The sequence below is a fragment of the Gymnogyps californianus genome, chromosome 3 (assembly GCF_018139145.2).
Source record: "Gymnogyps californianus isolate 813 chromosome 3, ASM1813914v2, whole genome shotgun sequence".
In the NCBI taxonomy this organism is placed as follows: Eukaryota; Metazoa; Chordata; class Aves; order Accipitriformes; family Cathartidae; genus Gymnogyps; species Gymnogyps californianus.
This window is the reverse complement of record NC_059473.1, coordinates 34,179,641-34,200,497: the sequence shown is the minus strand read 5'-3', so window position 1 is coordinate 34,200,497 and position 20,857 is coordinate 34,179,641. Positions and strand designations below refer to the sequence as shown.

At 36.8% G+C, this 20,857-nt stretch overlaps 1 protein-coding gene across 3 annotated transcripts in view; it reads left to right on the top strand.

Moving 5' to 3' along the window:
* Positions 1-20,857, top strand: part of ZFAND3 (zinc finger AN1-type containing 3) — a 144,487-nt gene that overhangs the window by 78,541 nt on the left and 45,089 nt on the right. For all 3 annotated transcript variants that reach the window (XM_050893020.1, XM_050893019.1, XM_050893018.1), the window contains one exon: positions 14,568-14,747. In XM_050893020.1, the coding sequence (XP_050748977.1) occupies positions 14,568-14,747 (180 nt within the window). The remainder of the gene's footprint in view (positions 1-14,567; positions 14,748-20,857) is intronic.

Genomic DNA, 20,857 nt, shown 5'->3' with positions numbered 1-20,857 from the left:
TACTGAAGAGATCACTCAACAATAAACACAAACTTTACCTTCAGACATATAACATGGGACATTTTTCACTCTAAATGGTGTACAGTTCAATATAAAGCAGCTTGAAATAATCCAGTTGAACATACTACAGAAGCTTGGATTTCATGTGTCACCTCTGCCACCGTGGTCTATTTTGGGGCACTGATTTATTTGTCTTTGTTTTTTGAAAATTCTTTTAAATGTGCAAATTTAAATCTACTGTTTCAAGCGGCATCACAACCAGAACTCAGTTTGGTGGTAATTTAATAAAGCAGAATTCGACTCGGGACAGACTGGGCAAAGCAGAAGTAGCACAGCTGTTAGTGTAAATGTGTGGAAAATATAAAAATGAGTGTTCTTCCTAAAATTAAATATGAGGTATTGAAATCTTGTAATTGAAAGTTGAGCTTCTGTAACCACACTGTTTATCCCAGATGCAGCTGACACATTCTAATATAGCCTAGGGAACTTGGAAATGAAGGAATAAGCAGGAAGCCAGACCAGTGTTGCAGTCAAGATTGAATTATGTTCTGAACTGGGAACTGGAGGAGATTGTAGATTGATGTTCCAGAGTGTGTTGCAGAGGTCACAAATTAATTAGCAAGGGAGTATGTTGATGGAATTGAATACATGGGTTTCATATCAGAGTGTTTGTAGTGCTAATATGTTCTTAGTCATTGCTGAATTTGGCAGAGAAGATAGGGCATAACCAGGAACACTCTTGGGTCTTTGTGAAATCAAATGCAGACTTGCAGAAGACTTGCCTTTATGAAACAAGATTTAAGATTTAAATTTTCAATTTTAACTGGATTTGAGTTCCTGTGGAATATCAGTGCAGTTAACATGCAAGTCTACAAATTAATTTCTTAGTTAAAATCTTGGAGAAAACATGCATCAACTTGAAATTTAGTTCTAGGAAAAAAAACCCTCAAACATTAGGCTGTGGATTGATGTAATAATCTGAAATACATTCATTTTACTCCTGTTTTCAGTTGAGCTGCCACTATTATTTGCCAGGAATCTTAATGTACTAATATTTACAGGAACATTGGACAAATAAGAGAATGAGAAATGTTCCTTAAAGTTGACTTTTAGAATATCTAGTGCAGCCAATTTTTTATTTAAATAAACACAGAAAACATTTGTGTGTGTGTGGAAATAGTGTTTCTAGAGATAATCCAAGCCCATAGTATGAAGAAAAGTAATGGTTCTAGTGTTCCTTTCCCATATAGAAAAAAATTCCTTTTTCTTCCATTTTGGCCTGCACTAAATGTATTTCTTTTGTTGAAATTTATTTTATGTATAGGCATAAAAACATATCTGGTGTTATATCCGTCACTATGGTCCTACTATACGATTATGAGAATAAAATCCATTCTTCAGAAGAACAACTTCTGAAGTTGTTTGCCTCAGAGATACTTTAATATACAGACAATTAGGCAGCATTAAAATGTTGCCTTACAGCATTTTAGATGAAGAACAACAGTGGAAAGTCAGATACAGAGTATTACCTGTTAGATTTACTGTTGCTGTTTCCAAGCAAAACCCATTTAATAGGGAAAACTTTACTCCCCCCTTTTTTATTAGATATATTTCTGCTTCTCCAGCAAGATCAGATTTAACATTGGAGAGTCTCTTGATAAAAGCTACCATATAAAGTTCATATCTTGAAGAACTTGCAGACTTTAATTAGGAATAGCCAATGCAATGGATGACAGGTTTCTTCTCCTGAAGACTGGAGTTGGTGTACCCTATGTTTGAAGTGATAGACACAGGAAAACCTAATGCTGTCTTTTTCATCTGTGTTTCTATTTGCTGTTGTTTTGACTCTTGCAGGTATTAGCTGTTCAGCTCTGTAGCATAGGAAGCATGTAACTCTCCTTTTTCAAACACAAGGGGGTTGTTTTTATTCCTTACATGTGCAGAATAGATGGAATCATTGTAAAGCAAGATGACTGGATTGTGGGATTTTTTTTTTCCATGCATAACTGCATTGCCCACTGTAGTCGACAGAGGCAAGTAAGTATTTCAAGAGAGTGATTTAGGCACTTTATATTGCAGTAGTTCTTCTCTTCATGTTGGCAGTCTGAATCTTTTTCCAGAGGTGTCTGCCTCTGTCCGCTCACACTTGTGCACAAATCAAATGCCTGCAGTTAGACATTGTTGGCACCACTCCTTTGTCTTCGAGGAAACTGTACTACTGGTTATTCCCACAAATTTATACATCAGAATTTACCAAAGATGAAATGACAGCAGCCATGCTTCTGCAACTCTCTCTTTTTCTCCTATTTAATTTATATATCTTTCAAGTTTGATGATTTGCTCAACTGATTCATGCAACATAGCAAGGTGATGCCACTTCCCCTCCCTTCCCCCCCCCCCCGAAGAACGTAGCAGTTTCGGTTTTGGAAAAAATTCTGTAATGTTCCCCAGCCATATGGAAGATGAGCGTTTCTATTGGCTTTGTGTTATGGGTTGGAAAGAGAGGATAAAGGGCAGGGGGTTTGTTGATTGAGATAGGTGATGGATTAGTTACCAAGTTGCTTTTGTTAAATAGAAAATCAAATTTGCCATAGCAGTAATTAGTCTAAAGTGGATATACATAACAAGAGACTCTTCAGAGTGCCTTTACAGAAAGAAGGAAGCTTGTTCCCTACTGCTGATGATTAAATAGCGTTGAAATCAATGTGCAGGGATGGAAGTTTTTGGAAAATGCAGTATAATAGAACACCTCCCTCTGGTGGTAGACATGACATAGTTTAATCTGCTGTATCAACACACTGAACTGGAAACTTCATGGTGGGGGATGTCTCTCAGACTGCTCCTGAAGAACTAGTACAACTTTTTTTAAAGATAATTCAATTGCATATAAGGTTTCCTGCCACTCTAGCTCTTTGAATGTGATGGGGGAGGGTTGGGCTGCTTGACCCAGTTTATTCTGAGTTTGTCAGTTAATAAAATTTTTCTGCTACCCTCCCCTCTTGCTGCTGGAATCGGTTGCATTTTGCCATTTTTGCTGGGCTGTAAGTATAGGCTCTATGGATGTTTGTGCTTTAAGCAGGTAATCAGAACAGCATGCACAAAACAGCTAATAGCTTCTAGCAATCATTTGGCTCTTTCTGAAAATTTATTCATCCTTTAGTTTATTCATATTTAGCTGTTTGATCTGAATTTTACGTGCCAGCCCTCAGTTAGTTTCCAAAGTAATGCCTGTAATTACTTGTACTTGAAACACAATTAGCCACCCTAACTGGAGGAGAAGGGTTGTTGTTAACTGTTTATCTTGTAGTTTATTAATGCCAAGAAACAGATAATGTCTAAGATTTTCTCTATAAGCTTTTCAGGGATGGGTTCAATCTATCAATCTATAGAATGTGAGCCCCTGAAGAGGCTGTGTAACTGTTATTTCTAGCTCTGTTTAGGCATAACAAAGAATGCTTGAAAGAATGCTTTCAAACACTTCTTGAAAGCATATTTCAGTTCCTTGCTTTTCGTGGCCATTGCACTTCAGAAAGTGTAACAAACTAGCTGAATGTGTGAGAATAACATTTTTTTTCATCCTTGTTTTCCTTTCTGTTTAGTAAGCATTTTAGGATGTTTTTTCCTGTTGTTCTTTCAGAGCATAACGAAAACTGCTCTTCTGCCCTCCCCTTCCCCTGGCCCGGGTTGAACACTCGAAACAGTAGAATAGTTTTTGCTTTTTTTGTATGTCATTTTAGAAGAACCTGCGAAACCTTGTAAATCTTCTCTAAGGCTCTAGATGAAAAGCGAAAAAGCTGGGGCCTTTCCATGAGTCAGAGTCCTAATTCCACGGCCGTGACACTGTTAAACTCATAGAAACAAAACTTGGAACATGGAGGACTGGCCACAGAATCTATTTTCATGTGCAAGATCCCAACATTACTAGCATTTAATTAATGTGTTGTTCAAGGTCGGAACATCGCTGCTTTGATTTAGAGATTTATGCTTTGCTAGTGAAGACTCACATTTAAGAGATTCCAGATCTATTATGCCCCATAACAACCGTTTGTAACCCAGAGCTCTGGAAACAGCACTGACGAAAGGCTAATTTTCTCATTTCCAGTAACTTTCAAGTGGTGGCACAAGAAGTCAGATCACATCAAATCACAAATCATGGATATGAGAAGGAAAAGGATCATTTTCTTCTCATGCTTTTTTTTGTTTATTGCACTTCCTCTTTATTTCCATATTAAGACATAGACAAGTGTGTGCGTTTTAGCCAATTTCAGCAGTGATCCTCCAGCACTGACAGGCAGAAGGATCACTTCATCATCACAAGAGATGCTTTAAGTTCACATGTATTTGCTATATAAAAATAAGTGAATTGAGGAGAAGTGTATTTATCCGTCTTTTCCACTGGGGGGACAGGAATGCATCATTCTGAGGAGAGTAGTTCTTCCATTCCTTTTCCTTATCTACACTTCTTTTAATGTAAAGAAACCAAAGAAGTATCTAAATATTGAAGTAGTCAGCATTTGTAAGAAAAACCATAAAAAGAATCCATAAGCTTTAGATATGAACTCACTAGATGACTTATTTGCAGCCATTTTATATTAATTCCAAATTTTGAGATGTGCTCCACCTATTTTCTTTGGGATTAATTGGCTAATGATGAAGATGCATGTTGTCATTGTCTTGAATTCAACGTTTCTACTGTCTTCTCCTAGAAGATAATTTTAATAGGTAGGAATAAAAAAAAAATTGTTTTTATTAACTCAAGGCTTCAGCATGTTTTGTTGCTCAGAGAGGCCTAAGCAATGTTTATTTTATGTAGGGAGTTCTTTGATATCTGCGCATATTCATTATTTTTGTTCCTAAAAGACTGGAAAAGAAATATATATATATTTCAAGTTTTCTGAAAATAAACAAGGGGTGCTTAAGTTGGGGTTGGGTTTCTGAGCCATAGTGTTCCGTAGTCAGAATTTAATGTAACGCAGTGGTTTGCAGCAACCACATCTAGTGAGAGTTTGCTGTGTTTGACCTTTTGGATTCATAAATCTAGATCAACTTTCCTTTCCCTGGTCCTTGAACTTCTGCAGTTTTTTGTCGGCAGGTTGAATGCTGCTCTTGTGCATTTCTGTGTAATTACAGAATAGGATGGAGGGGATGGTAAGTGGGAGACTACAGCTACTCCCTTAAGCTCCTGGACTCCTTTGGGAAGTTAGTAAAATGTGGAGCTTGAAGCTAAGGCGCAAAGGTGTCAGATGAGTTTCCAGTGAGCTTTCTCACTTGTGTGATTAAAAGATGACCTGGGTTTTTTCATGTTATTGTAGATTATTGCAGTCACAAATTGTTCATATAAACACCAACCATTGCAAAGTTTTTGCCCCCATAACTGAGGACTGTCAGACTTGGAGTTTCCTTTCCACACTTTGCCTTTCATATGCAGTAGCTAGAGAAGATATTTATTAAAACAAGAAGCATCGGATTCCAATAAGGTTGAGAAGAGTGGGAAGAAGATCACACCTTATATTTCACCTTGCCATTCATTGCTTTGGTGGTAAAACCTAAATAGCGATAAAATACTTCCTCACAGACACACATTTCAAAGGGCTGGGAAATAAGAGTGCCTGCTCTCCCTTCTCTTCCAGAACGATCTTTAGCTCTGCCTCTGGGCTGTTCAAAGGAGATTGGGGAAAAAGAGTCTAATAAATGAGTAATTCTGAGGGATGTTTTGAGAGTTTCGGTAATGGTAGTTATTAAGGTGCTTAATTGGAGATGAGGGAGAGGGAACTGATGAGGGGTTTGTGAGTTAGTACTAGAAAGGTTTAATTTACTGTAAAGGCCTTTTATCCCTTGTGAAAATCCTGACGATTTATAATATAGTCAAATATTTGGGAATGCTTGAACTATAAATGTGACTATTATTGACAGAAAGTGAGGCAAACATTCACTTTAATTAGAACCACATAAATTAGACTGGAGGAATTAATTAAAAAATAATAGACGTGCATTTTGAAATTGGAGGATTCTCTCTAGGTATTGGAAAGGGCATGATAAGGTGACTTAAAAGGTGGCTCCGGTACAAGAAAAGCTAATTGTAACGTTTCTTTTATTAAAACAATATTAGTTCCTACGTGCCTGGTGAATGAAGTGTCCAGAATAAATATGAATGGTAATTAAATTCTATTTCTATCAGTTAACAGTCCCGTTTTCAAGATCTCTCATTTATTACAAAACCACCTCGAGAAGTTCACTTCATTAGTTTGCTTCGTATGACTTGCTGCTGTTGCAAAGTGCTTAGTTTATGGGTTTATGGATCAGATTCTTCTAATCAAAATAAATGTTTCTTCCCCTTTAGGAGTATAAATTTTCATGTATCATCACTCTCTGAATTTAATTTGAAATGGCACACTTATTAATTTGTTTAGTTTCATAAGAGGTACTAGTACTAGAAGAATTATAGAGATAAAGATACAGAAGTTTAGGGGAGTGATAAAGCTGTGGTTTTAATAGGTTGTGTGCTGCTCTTAGTCAATTCTAAACTTACACTTTTGAGTATTTTCTAGAATTTTGTCTTGTCTGTTTTTAAATGCTCATGTTACACATTTTCCAAGTCTTCTTTTAGAATAAATTCTGTAGATCACAGCTGCTTAGATGTTTTCCCCAGGTACTTTTTTTTAAACTCTCCTATATTTAATTCTGTTATCTCCACTGTTGTATTACCCTCAGATCATGTTAAATGATTGTTCTCCTTAAGCGCCAAATGGATCCTTCAAATAGCTGCAGCTAGTTAGCTTAACAGACTAATTCCATAGCCTTATATCACTTTACTTTTCCTGGCTGTTCGGTACCGGAGTTTCTTTTCTTGTTTCTCGCAAGAGTTGGTCAAATTATGGTCATTGCCATCTTTTGCAGTGGCAGCGTGTAAGAATCCATGGCAAGCTGCCCACTCAGTTGGTGTTTTACTAGTGGTCCGTTTTGGTAGATGTTCTTCCTAATGAATTCCCACTTTACATATTACTGAAAAATAAAATATTTCTTGCAGTCATGATCAAGGAGTAGTCACTTTGTTTTCCACAGTTTGTTTAAAGTTCATTCTTTCCCTTTGGGTTGGATTATTACCAATATCCTTTGATACGGATTCAAGAATCCATACAGTCTCAATTAGCTGGGTAATAAATTGTCTTAATTTCCTAGTTCCACTGTCAGCCCCTCATTGGTTTTAGGTTTTGCAATGTAATAGTACCTTTATGTAGTACTTTCTCGCTGTACATGTTCTGTAATGAATTACAGTATGAATGCTAACTGCAGACCTGAGGGATTCTGGAACAGGAAATTTAAAGTGGATTGTTGAAATAGTAGTTTACTCTTCATAGCTTTAGTACTTTGGATCCTGTGACGACAGGCAATAATATTTATTCTTCTTTATGTTGGTGAGTTCTATGGAATAATGAAATTTTAGTTGAAATAATGTAAGCATGCTACTTTAAGTAACAATAGGAAATGCGACACAAGGGTTTTTAAAACATTATTTACAGGGGTTTTCAGTGACCTTGTTCCTGGTCAGTACTGAAATAGCTATGGTAAGCAAATTGTTATTATCAGACAGAGCAAGTAGTGTTTGTTCTGTGGGGAAGCTGCTCTCAGAGGATACTTTTGTAGATGATAATGAAATTCCTTTTTCATCAATTCAGGATTTTAAAACTACTTTGGAGATGGTGGGATCACATGCTGTAAAAATGGCAATTTTTTTCATGGCAGTCATGTAAGATGTTATAAGCCTGGTAATACAGTTACTGTAGATGCTTCTACTCACTTTTATACAAAACTGCATTTCTCTTCCTTAAAAAGATGTCTGCATATTTATTTATTAATGACCTGGATCTTAAATTGAAGGTCATCTGTAACAATGTTATGCTTGTTGTCTTGCTAGCCTTTGTTTATTAGCTATTCATGAATTTTCTTGCTAAATAATAGGCAAAATCTGGTAGTCAAATGGGGAGCTTCCTGTGTAGCTTTGTGGGAGAATAATTTTATAGAGCCAGGAGAAAAGCAGCCTATTACGGAATGTCACCTTTAAGCAAGGGGTGTCTTTTTTGGAGAAAAAAACACCTCAAAACACAATGTAATCAGACTTCCTGACTGCCGCCCCCCCCCCCAAAAAAAAACCCCACCAAAAAACTTGATCGTGTTAAACATCCAAGTAATTTTACAGATATGGCAGTCTTACTATATAACTTGATCCTAATTCCTGAATGAGAAATACATCTGATTGCAGCCATGTTCTCATTGTCTGTTTACCACCCTTGCAGATCCATCTTTTTTTATGTTTATTTTGCCCTTTTCCTAGTATTTTTTCTGCGTATTTGAAATAAAAAAAGAAATGTATATGAAAAGCTCAGTATATGCAACATGCAAATCACAATATTATTTGAAACTCTTATTAATAATGTGTTGCCATTTTAAAAAAGTATAGCAATCATGGAGGATAACTGAGCATAAAGAACTCATTTCAGTTTTCCTTCATAAATATTTCAAAAAAATGGAAAAGTTGTATTTATGAATACAAACCCTAAGAGCTGAATGGCTTTCCTGTACCACATGTGCTCACAATTCTAAATAAAGTTCAGTTGTATACAAAATCATTTTTCTAATATTTTTGCTGGTTTGTTAATTCTCCCTGTACTTTGTGCTTAACTGTGAAAGTGATGAGCTCTGTTGATAGCTCATACAAGAATATACTGCGATAGTTATTTCATACTCTCCAGTCTAATTTTCAATTCATCCACCTATTGTTGCTATTATTATTGTGGATGTATTAAGAAATATCTTTTTATATATGTGTATATGTTATATATTGTTTATATATTTGCAAATACAGTTTTGTACAGTACTTACCTCTGATTCCAGTTTATGACTTTTGTATTAGGAGAAGACAACCAATGCTTGTGCAAATTCTACGGTGCATTCCCCTGAAGGCAGGATATCTGTGTTTATTCTGCAAGTGGGCTAGTGCATCTTTCTGTCTGTGTGATATTTAAAAAGAAAAAAAAAAATCTTCTCCTCCCAAGTGGAGTTTTATTGCCATTCCATTATTGGAGCTTTAGATTGCATTCAGGTATCTACTTAAAGGAAAGGTTTTATCCATTTCACACTAATATATTATGCAAAATGTAGTTATATATGAATGACACTTGAAATGCCTTCAGTAAGCTATGAACCAGAAAAGTCCAGTGAAGAGTTCTCAATAAATAAGTAAATAAAATCTTTAGGACTTGCAGTACTATTCCATGGTCTTATATGAACAGTTTTTCCAGGCACGTGAAGGAAGAAAAAATAAAATGATGCAATAACTTAAAATAAACATTTCACTGTAGCAGTTTCAATGTCATAATATTTGTGTTACTTCCCATAGAGTACTTTCAAAATGCATTTTCTTTTAAGCGTGGAACTGTTTTCTGATTAGACTAGAGGAAGGTAAAAGTCTATTGTGTATGTTGTGATGCTAATGGACTAGTAGACATTTGATGTGACACATTAATTTATGCTCTGTAAAAGAACAAGATGCTCTGGTAATAAAAAATGTGCAGATTGCACATTTAATGCAGTGTAAGAAGCAAACACTTTTCAAATAACTTTTTTGCTAGTTCACATTGCTAAGTTATGGGAGCTGTAGGACTGAAGAATAAAGGAATGGTGTAATATTGCTTATCAACCAAAATAATTACTTTAAAGACTCTAATTTTCTCCTCTTAGCATGCTGTTTACTCTGATGCTTCTTGCAACATCCGTAATTTATTTCAGTGAACCCATTTCTTATTAATGAAAACATCTGTTATAGACCAGAGAATAGTAAGTGTTTGTAACCTTGACCCTTAAAATAAGCCAAAAGGAGAGCTTAAGTTTAAGACCCTTTGAGAGTTTCATAAATTTTATGATTTCTTATACCATAGCATGAGTGCAAATGAGAAGCAGCTCTGGCTTAGTATTAAGTCATTTCATGTAACATTTTGACATGCCTGTCTTTTTCAGAATAAAATGCTTTATGGCACGCTGATATTGCTTGTATTTGCCTTTACAATCAGTTGAAACTTGAGGTAATCACAGAAGTTAACTTACCAAAAGCTGCAGGGTTGTTCCCTGCTCAGTTACAGACCCCTTATAGTTAAGCAAAAGTTGAGGACTCAATATTTCCTTAGGTATTTTGTTGGATATTGATGGCTAAAGTAAACTAAATACTGGAATTGTGAGTGTCTGATTTTTTTGTGTCACAGAATTGGGAGTATTTTAGGTGATGGAAGAGGTTGGATGTTCTAAATATTTGTTAGTTTGATCTTGAGGTAATGAGTGAAATGAACATATTGGGAAGATGGGCTCTTTCTTGTTGCTCACCCTAACCTGGTAACAGTAACTGGACAAATGTACGAGAGAGTTTTAGTTCTGTGCAGAAGATGTGATTTTGTGTGACACCTCTGGTTTTATGAGTTAGAATTGGAAGCTGTAAAGGTAACGGCTCTCATTATCAATGTTATTTTATGAATACAAATGGAAAAAAGATTGTCTTGCAAAAGAACTTGTCTTCTGAAGTCTGGAAACAAATCTGGCTTCTTGCCTTTCTTTTAGTCTAAACTATTTGAATTCATTGTATCTATAGAATATGAAATGTTTGTATCATGTCTGTATATGCACATAGTCATTGTTTTGTTTACAAAGAAATCGTAAGTAACAAAACAAAAATAACACACTTACTATTAACATCCAGTGCATGGGAGCCCTGCCTGAGATTTTCTGCTCCTCCTCAGCTAGCTGAGATGCTGGGTGCAACCCTTAAACTCAACAAAGCAAAAGGATTTTGGAGCTACAAGATTGGCAGGGTTGCTGCTTAGCACTGGCACCTTCTCTACCATGCAGTAACAGTTTATTGGACGGATTTCATGCATTTTATTGATAGATCTTTCATTCTGTTATTCCCCTATGCAGGAAATGGCTAATTTTCACATCTTATTTTAGTGCTGGCTCCACCTTGTAACTAACACAAAGGTATCTTGCACTTAAAAAAAAAAAAAAAAAAAATCCACAACCACCAAAAAACCCCTATAACCTGAAGGCAGTGGAGAAAAGGAGACAATGTTGAGAAGAAAAAGAAAACATATTTTCTGACAAATGGAGAAAGCTTGCTTCCAGTAAACCTGTATACCAGTTGAAGGTTCTGTAAAAAGTTAAAGTTGCATTTCGTTAACTAGGAAAGGGGAACGTGGATTTGATGGATTTTTGGTCAGTCGTTGTGCATTTTGGCACAAATTTTGCTACCATAGTGGAAGTCTCAGTAAAAATGAAGGAAAAAATTAATTTAAAGGGAAGTGTTTTGCATGCATCTCTAGTTAAATAGAAACTTCTGGAAATGATGATTAATGTCTTGCCAACTCTTGTTCTGTTTTTTTCCTCGTTGAGCCTATTAGGAGAGGTCATTGTTCTGTCAACAGAATTACATTCTGATTTTAATCAGAATGAAGCCTCCCCTTCAAAACTTGCCAGGGTCTTGCCTGTATTGTGTGTGTATTTTTGGGTTTTTTTCATTTGTTAAGCAGTTAAGGCTTAACTGGATTTATGCAGACACAGCTCTTCTGTAATTGTTGCCAGCTTTTATTGTGCTTGGGGGGAGATCAAGGTGATCTGCAAGTTATTTGTGTTAACGAGAGTCCTGGTTAACAGAAGCCAAATGCCATCCAGCGATACACAGAAGAAATATAATACAGCTCATCCAGTATGTCATTAGATATGTATTTGTACCAGGTACTGGACCACAAATCATGAAGCAATATTTCAGAAATCTGTTGATAATTAGGTCAAATTTATTATATAAACTATGTTACTGAATAGGTCCTGTATTACTGTTGACCCCACATTACTAAGGCAACTGTTAATAATTTGCTGTAGTGTAAGTAAGTAGTACAACTTCAGTTACAGTTAGTGTGTCTTGGGCGCTTGAGATCAGCAGTCACAACGCTTTCCTCAAGTACTCTTGTCTGCAGTGAAAAATTGGTTAAAAAGGGGGGACAGGAGATGTTCTCAGGTTCCACACAACTGAGCAGGCTAAGACTTTTTTGGAAGTTAATTGATTTGCAGTCTGAGTAAAAGTTAGTTCTGAACACGAGGTCCTGGATTCATGAAGGCAAGGAGCATTTGCAAAGAGCAAAAGTTAATAGTTTTTCAGGAAAAAAAAAAACCCCAAACCACCTTGGTCAATGTGCTCTTAAACTTGCAGCTTTGGGAGACAGAGTGTTGCACTAGTACTTACCATCCTGTCATTAAAGGACTGTCAGGACTTTTATTATATAGACCATTTTGTAAAAATGTTTTACGTTTCTCTGTAAATGCCTTTTGTGGATGACACTGAGCTAGTGCAGCCTGAGTAAAGTATTTGCAGCTATCTAGCAAAAAAACCCCAAACCACTGGCTGAGAATTTTTAACTTGCTGATTTTTAATATATTTCATAGTATCTATTGCTGTTCTGTAACTCTACACTTTCTTTTTTAATGCATTTTATAGATTGCTCACTGTGTATAATACTGAGCGTAACCATTATTTTTGCTCTGCTCCTTGAAGATGGAGTTGCTCCCACTTCTGATACATGCACACAACACAGCTTTGCTTCTGTGCACTGCCTTGGATGCAATCTCACATAAAACACTTAAAATCTTTGTAGTGACCTTATATTTGCAGGCAAAATGTGAGATTTTCAATTATTTTCTGTACTGGTTATTTATAGACTGGTGGTTCCCAAAACGTCTCCAGCTGTGAGCTCCCCTTCTGTCAGGACTGTGGCCTCAGTAGAGGCATGAAGAGTTGGGTATCTTCTGGGGTGGTGGCTCCAGTTCTAATTGCTGCAGCTGTCCAATTGTGGCTGGTGCAGAATCCCAAGTGCTTGAAGCTTTCTTGATTGCACAAACACACCAATAATATCCCAGAGCCCAGCTCGGGTGAAACTTTGTTCGTAACTAGTGAGGCCTGAGTAGGACATCTTCCTGGGTCCAGTAACTCATCCCTGACAAAAAGCATCCCACTGATTTTTCAGAGCTGTGTTGCGGAGGTGGATGATTTCCTGTCTGCTGCCTCCTTCCTCCCCCTCCCTGGCTTTGAGCTTGTTCCTCTCTAAGCTGGACTTCTGGCTGACTCTTCCACAGCAGAAGTTACAGCTTAATTTCTCTGGCAAATCACTTAAATCCTAAATCAGCATTTAAGGACTGTTTGACTGTAGTGCTTCCCAATCCCAGTGAGTCATGTTGGTGACCCGTGTTTCTAACACATCATCTGCAAATGTTTATGGACTGCTCTGTTTTCCTCTCTGTCATGATGTAATAGTGAGCAACTGAATACTGATTTATGTATGTGTTTGCATAATGAATAAATTCTGCCTTTGTATGTCATTTTTAAAAAAAAAGTATTTAGGAATACAAAGAGGTGATGCATTTCATCTTCAGCTGTCTCTTTACAAGGAATGCCTTTGCATTGTGAGAGTAACTGGATGTTAAGCAAACCAAAATCCACTTGGCTGGGAGGGGTGTTCCCCAGGAGCGTCCAGTGGCAGAGCTGTGCCAGACTGAAATCCAGCAGTGTAGCTGGTAGGAACTGAGACTAATGCTGTGATCAATCAGGTATCAGGACTGTGGGTTTAGGAAGAAGCCCTCAAGGGAGGATTTTCACTTAAAAAGGGAAAGAGTATTTCCCCTCAAACCTGAATCTGCTTTGGGGGCAGGGTAAGCCAGAGGATGGCATCTGTCAAAGATGTGGAATTGGGACTATGGAAGCAGTTTGGAGGCTTAGCATGACTTGGCACTTGCTGACCAAAAAGAAAAAAAAAGGAAAACTTTGAAGCCAAATCATTTGTACATAGCTTTAATGTATTGTAGTGATTTGCTTCCTATGTCAAACTCTATGGTCATAGATCAGTGAGCAACTTTTAATACCAATGTTGGAATAAGTGAAGGAAAGAGGAAGGAGAAACCCTGCCCGCCCCCCAACCCCCCATCAAACAAGTGATGCAAAGGCAATCCCTCACCAGCTCCCCCATGCTAACTGGAACCATAGCTGTCTGCACTAGCTTCACCAAAACTGTTACTGGTGGGATTTTATATAACAGCAGTGAGAAGTATTGTTTTTAGAGAAGTGTAACATTTCCTTATACTTGTATTACATGCCTTAGTTCTTCCCTCATTGGATGTTTCTCCTTTATGCTTTTGTATGTGCTTTGTGTGAACTATTTTTAAAATGATGCCATGTGCTGTATACTGATAAACACAGTGGTAAGCTTTCGATGCTCTTGAATGGCTGGGGAAACAAGAACTTTGTGTAGTTCTGAAAATGTTTGTTGTTCTTCAACAACAAATAACTTTTAAGATATTTTAAATCTGAAGTAAAAACTTGAAGACTACTCTCTGTGTTGTATGAGATATCATCATTCTGATCATTTGTATATCTCTGGCAGTGTTTTGGAGTTATTTTTGTTATGCTGGGGTTTTTTTGCATAAAATTGGATGATTAGATTGAGCAAATGAGATGATGTATGAAATCTTGGTTTTGATAGATTTCCAGAAGAAACAGCCAGACGATGACTCTACTCCCAGCACAAGCAACAGCCAGTCAGATTTGTTCTCTGGAGAAACAAACAGTGACAACAGCAATACCTCTCTAACCACGCAGGCCGCTAACTCCAACCAGCAACTTTTGACAGAACTGAATGTAACTTCACCAAGCAAAGAGGAATGTAAGTGCACGAGTCCTAAGCGGCAGCAAAGGAGGTGTAAACATTTTGCTTTGTTTTCAGGCTTATGTTTCACTGACTCCCTTTGGAAGTAAATGGCCTATCTTTTGGGGCGAAGGGAAAGGTTAGAAGTTATTCACAAAATAGACGTTGATGGCTTTAACCAAGATCAAATTAAAAGAGGTTGCAGGATTTTCTAACTAACTTTACAGCTCTTTGAACTGCAGTATACAATTTAGTTATGATTTTGAGGCACACTCATTTTGAGAAACTCCTTCTCACATTACTGGTAAATTAATATATATTCTAGGATAAACACCAATATCTTGTGAAATTTGATGTTAAAACCTTTTGGTTTTTAGTTATTGCAGTTGCACATAGCACTGACTATAATGCATGTTTGTCTAGACTGCTGCTAGGTTACTTGCATAAAACTTAAGTTTCATGTGGTAATCCATCTCTTCTTTCATGACCCGTCTTCTTTATTGAACTCTGTCAGGCAAAAATTCTCCCTGAAGGTAAGCTAAGATGTTAAAGATTAGGAAACATAGTGAGATAAAGTTGTCTTTTAAATTATTCTAAACCTCTATGTAAGTTCATCCTGTGTCTAATATATTGCCTTTTAAAATCTGCATTCTACGACTTAAGCTCAAATGTGTAATTTGTAGTTTCATTTTCCTCCAACTGTAGCTTTATTTTAGAAGGTGCTCTGTGGAGAGGATCCCTCTTGAGCTGAGTTTACTTTATGTTATGGCTGGTAAATAGATGTACACATTGCAAGAAAAACATGCTTATTTTTTAGTAGGAAATCTGCGAGAGCTACTCCGGTTCTTCAACATTGAGGCAAATGGTGGAAATAACAATGCTGACAAAGCACTAGGACTAAAAAATCTTTAATATGCTCCACTTGTTTTCAGTTGTGTTAACTATTTGCATAGGATGGTTTTGCTGAGTTGCTGAAATATTTATTCTGTTTACAGGTATGTAGACTTCGCATATTTATTCTTTTTACTTATGCAGATTGGCTATGGACAAAGCACAAAGTGTTATTTTGGGATTGTGGTAGTTTATTAGACTAACTAAAATAAATTTTTTAAATTGAGTTATTGTTTTTTATCTGTATGTGAGAATATTGTCGGAAATACAGCAGGGTTCAAATGTGAATGTTCTGATACCAGCTCTTGTAATAAGAGTAAACTTGCCGTGTAACTCTTGTCTCTCCTTCACATACACAGTTGCTGCTGACCACCCTTCATCTCTTCCTTCTGTCCAGCGCTTCTTCAGGGGAAACCTGTAGTCTGCTGTAAAACCAAGGCCTTAAAACAACCTTCTTAGAGAATTCAGCAAAACATTATGCTTCAGCAACACATTTGGGCCTTCACAAGGCGGGGGACTTCAGCACCTCTGCTGGCTTATTAGCCAGGATCTACTATTTGGTGTTACAGGGTGCTTCTCCAGTGCTTACTGGGTCAGGTTTTCTGAAAATTTGTTCAGTTAGGAATTAAATTATGTTACAACAAAGTGTTTCTGTTGTGGCTGAGAAGGACTTAGGGTTAAGTGGGAAGGTGATTACAGGGATGGGAAGGAGGGAAGGAAATTAAATAGTGTCCTTCATCCCTGCAAGCTTGTGATCATACACTGAAGGTGATGGATATTAGGCAGCACAGCCTGCAGAGCATTTGAAAATATTACCTATAAAAAAAATTCTTTATGACTTCCTGCTGAGGTGATTTTAAGTGAAATACAGTGGAGAGATTTATTTACAGCTTGAGCTGTCTGTCTTCTCGCATCCCCACTACCTCTTTAATGAAGCTTAATATCATTTATCAGAAATAATTATACACAGATGGAGCTTTTCTGATGGATAATGGCCTCAGCATGGAAGATTCTTTCCCGTAATGAAGAATGCCCAAACTTTAAATGGCTTCTTGATTTTAATTTGAGGGTGTCTTTTTCTATGCAATATTTATTTATTTTGTAGCAAGTTCTATAAAGCATGCAGTACTCTCATTACAGCTGTGTTCTTCAAAGATTGATATTTTGCAGTGCCATGTGATGATGTACAGCTATGTGCTGTTCTGAATAGAATTGTGGTAATTCCCCAGAAATCAATATATGGGATCATTGTGGTAATCCCTATCAAGTGTGGAAAGATTGGAGTACTCAGGAAGGATTTTCATGGGGCATTCCACTCCCCTCTCTTCCCTTTCAAGCTTTTGAGGAGAGTCTCACATCAAGGCATTTGGCCTAATACTTGAGTCCGTAAGGTAAACAGATAGGACAGAATTGCAGCAAGTCATTTAGGCAATTAACAAATTCCATTCATGTTACGACAACTGAAGAGAACCATAGAAATCTCATGTGGTAAGATTCATATTCTGTGCCAGAGAAAGTGAGGCAGGTTTTTGTACTTGTTTTTAAGTAGCCATTTCCTTTTTTAACACAGAATGAATGATACAGGAGAAAAGTTCCTTGGACTGGATTTTGCAGGAGTTCAGTTTGACAATATGCAAGTATTTCCGCCTTGTTTTGTTACTGTTTTGATTTTCGGTGAGAGTTGCATTTGCATTCCTGAGTGTCTTATATACACAACCAGGTTGTAGTGACTTTCCATCTCCTGCCACCCTCAGTTCTGAATAATCACCTACCCCAGTGGCTGCTTTGCTGATCAGTATCTCTCCCCCTAGTAGATGAAAGGTAGTTCTCAGTCTTACATTTACAATCAACAAAAATGTATTAACGATTTATGCCCAGAGACAGTGACGCAAGCTTCAGGACTTTTTTTTTTCCCCCTCCTTCACATGTGTTTTGTTTTTATGAAGTATTACTTATCACCAATTTAAAAAAAATGCTGTTGCAATGGGGGGGGCAGGTGGAACATTCTAGGAATTCCTCCCCCCCCCACCCCCCCCCATATGCTCCTTGAGTTGCCTTTTTCTATCCAGAACCTTCAGGTCTCATCAGCTGCAGTAAGTTTTCTGAAACAAACTTTTGCAGACAAGGAGTATATTGATATTGGTATGGCTTTACTAAGTCTACATTTGCGTGGATTTTAATGAACTGTTTCTTAACAGATGGTTAAATCAGTCTAACTTTTGTTCTTCTGCTGCTTTATGTGCAGATAAGTTTCTCTGTTCTTGTATAGTTTTCATCTATTCTCATTTTTCACTTCCATCTCCTCTCTTCATTTAGGAGGTCCTAATGGTAGTTATTTCAATGTCAGTCACCGTATAAGTTGGTTGCTCTGTCAACGATTTCCTTTTTTTATTGGGTGGGCAGGGTTTTTGTTTATTTTTAACAGACAGGGAAAAAAGGGATTTGACAATGGCTCTCACTTCTCTCTCCCTACCTCCAGCCACTAGCACTCATTAAAAAGAATTAGCTTATTAAGGAAGGTTCTATGTATTTTGGTAAAGAAAAGGTCACACTGCACATGGAATAATTTTGCTTAGTTTCAGGCCTTCATTGCTTTCTTTGGGGCTGTCACATTATTTTTCTGTCACTATATGAGTAGACCTAAAGCTGATGCTGTGCAGGTTTAAAACTAACTGTGTTGTTATGTGACAGGAGAAATGTCAGTGTGAACAACTCTGACTCTGGCAGCTGGATCAGATTTGATATTTCACTAGTTCTTAGCTTCGGTTGACATGATTTTATTTTAATTATGTGCTTAACTCTTCCTGGCCTCCTTGAATTAGCAAGAACCACAATCGAAAAAGGACAAAAGGAATATCTGATGTTTCTAGAACAGTTAAATGCTCTACATTTCTGCACTGAAGACTTTATAAGAAGACACACAAAGATGTGAGATATTGCTGTAAATGTCAAAAAATACACTGGAGATTTCAGCCCAGAAAGAAGGTGATGATCACTGACCACACCTTACCTCTATGTGTGCTGAATTTTAGATGCCTAAATGTGAATTTTCAGGACTGAATGTCTGTAAATTTTGGCTAATTATTGTATACCCTCCAGAATTTGAACTGTTGCATGTCAAGCTAAATGTTTAAAACATCATTAGCTTATCTCAAACACTTAAATTTGCAAGACAAGTTTGAAAAATGCTTTAAAACATTGTTTATTTTATTAAGCATTTGCATGTGCTGCAAGCACTGAAATACCCCTGATTATGAAGTTATTTTGGTGAAGTTACTTTATGTACCTAAAGTGTACTACGTCTGAGACAGAGATGCACCAGGCTTCTGTAAAAGATCTCTGGCAGAAAGGTGAGAGATTGTTTTTTCTACTGCACCTATTGGATGTTTATACTCTGAATTTCATGGCTTGTTGAAGCATGACTGTGTAAAAGCCACATAGGCTATAGTACTAGAAAAGTAATGATATTTTTTTCTGTCTTTGGAATAAATGAAAAAAAAACCTTATGTCAGTTTTTTCAACATAACCTTATGAAAAATGGATAAACAAGTACATCCTTTCTTTTCTTTCTTTCTTTTTTGTTGAATGGCCTTCTCTCTGACACTATGCAAAAGGTTTCTACCAATTTATAACGACTTCACAGTTTTTGCATTTTGCCTGGGTTTGTCAGCAGAGACAGAGATGACAGCTTTCCTATGTATGCTCTGAAAGTACTTCATATTTTGAATTATTATTGTGATATCCTTAATTACGTTTTGTGCCTTTTAAGTAAGGACAGCAATTTTTAAAATAACAATTGCTCTTGGATGCTATCCATTGTATACTTTTCTAAATGCCCTGGCTTTGAGAATTCAGTCGCTCATTGCAGTAGGAGTCAGTTTTGTACATCCTGTCTTTTTTTTCTAATTCTAGCTATGGGGAACTTTGTTTTCTGGCTCATCTCTGACTGAAAGTTACATGCATACCCACTTCTATAAAGTATTAAATGTATAAACAGACCAAGCTAGCTGCCTGGTTTTGTCTTGCTTGTCACAGACGGTTGTAGAAAATAATTTGCTTTGTTGCTAACCTGATTTATTCTGATATCAGTTTGTACGTTTTTCTCTGATCCAAAAGAATGCAGTAACTGTTAAAATCATGCTGAACTACAAAACTAGCCTACCTGACCCACAATTAAACTTGTACCCAAACATAACTGAGAAAGCTGCAGCTGGGTGATGGTGATGATGAATAATTCTAATTTTCCTTATCAAGTCAGAAGAATGGTCATGTGTTCTTTCTTCCTGTACTCAATTTTGTGTGTCTTGTATCAGAGCAAGAGGGGACACATCTCTAATATATAATATGCACCTGGCTGTTTTTTGGTATTACAGTCATCTATGGATTTCTATGCCACAGAATAAGAACTAGCTATTTTCTCAGGCTTTTTCTTTTATTAAGTTAGATAATAGTAAAAGGTGTTTTACATCTTAAGGGATTTCATTTTTAGCCTTGTTTTCATTAGATGCTATGTACAAATAGCCTTTTGGTACTGTTTTTGATGTTAAAATTAACAGTAATTCTGTTTTTCATTTGGATTATCATCAAACCTGGATTTTCGTGAACATTCATCACAAAACACGTATTTTTTTAGTATTGTTGCAAACACTTTTTCTCTGGGAATTTGCAAGAATGCTTTCAAATATAAAACCATATTGAGTTGTGGACTATTTGAGTTGTCTTTTGAGAAATGCCACTAGTATTAGGTGCCAGTACAGAACATATAGGCAGTTAGAAGTTTGAACAAAACAGTGTCTAGTAGAAGTGTCGCCTTCATCGTCTTTTCATGGCGTGAAGATCTTTCTGTAAGTTTCAATCTAATCCCTACAGTCCCAGTTTCACTTGAAGAACATTTCTGGTTCTTCTAACATCTTAAGCAAAGATCTGGCACATAGGTTTATGAAATGAACACGTCTTTCCATGTCTGTGGCATGATGATTTTGAAACATAATGAAGACCAGCGGAATAGTACCTATGTTAATTGTTCCCTCTGATTTATAGTCGCTTCACACTGCAGAGTAGACAGTGTATCCTAGGGTCCCATTTATTAAAGTGAAAGGACCCCATGGAACATGAAACAGAAACACAGTCATATAAGAAAAATGTGGGTTAGAGCTGCACAGCTATCAAGGTTACATAAAAATTATTTATAAAAATGTATTTTAACTGCTGGTTTCAAAAGTGTATTTTTACACTTC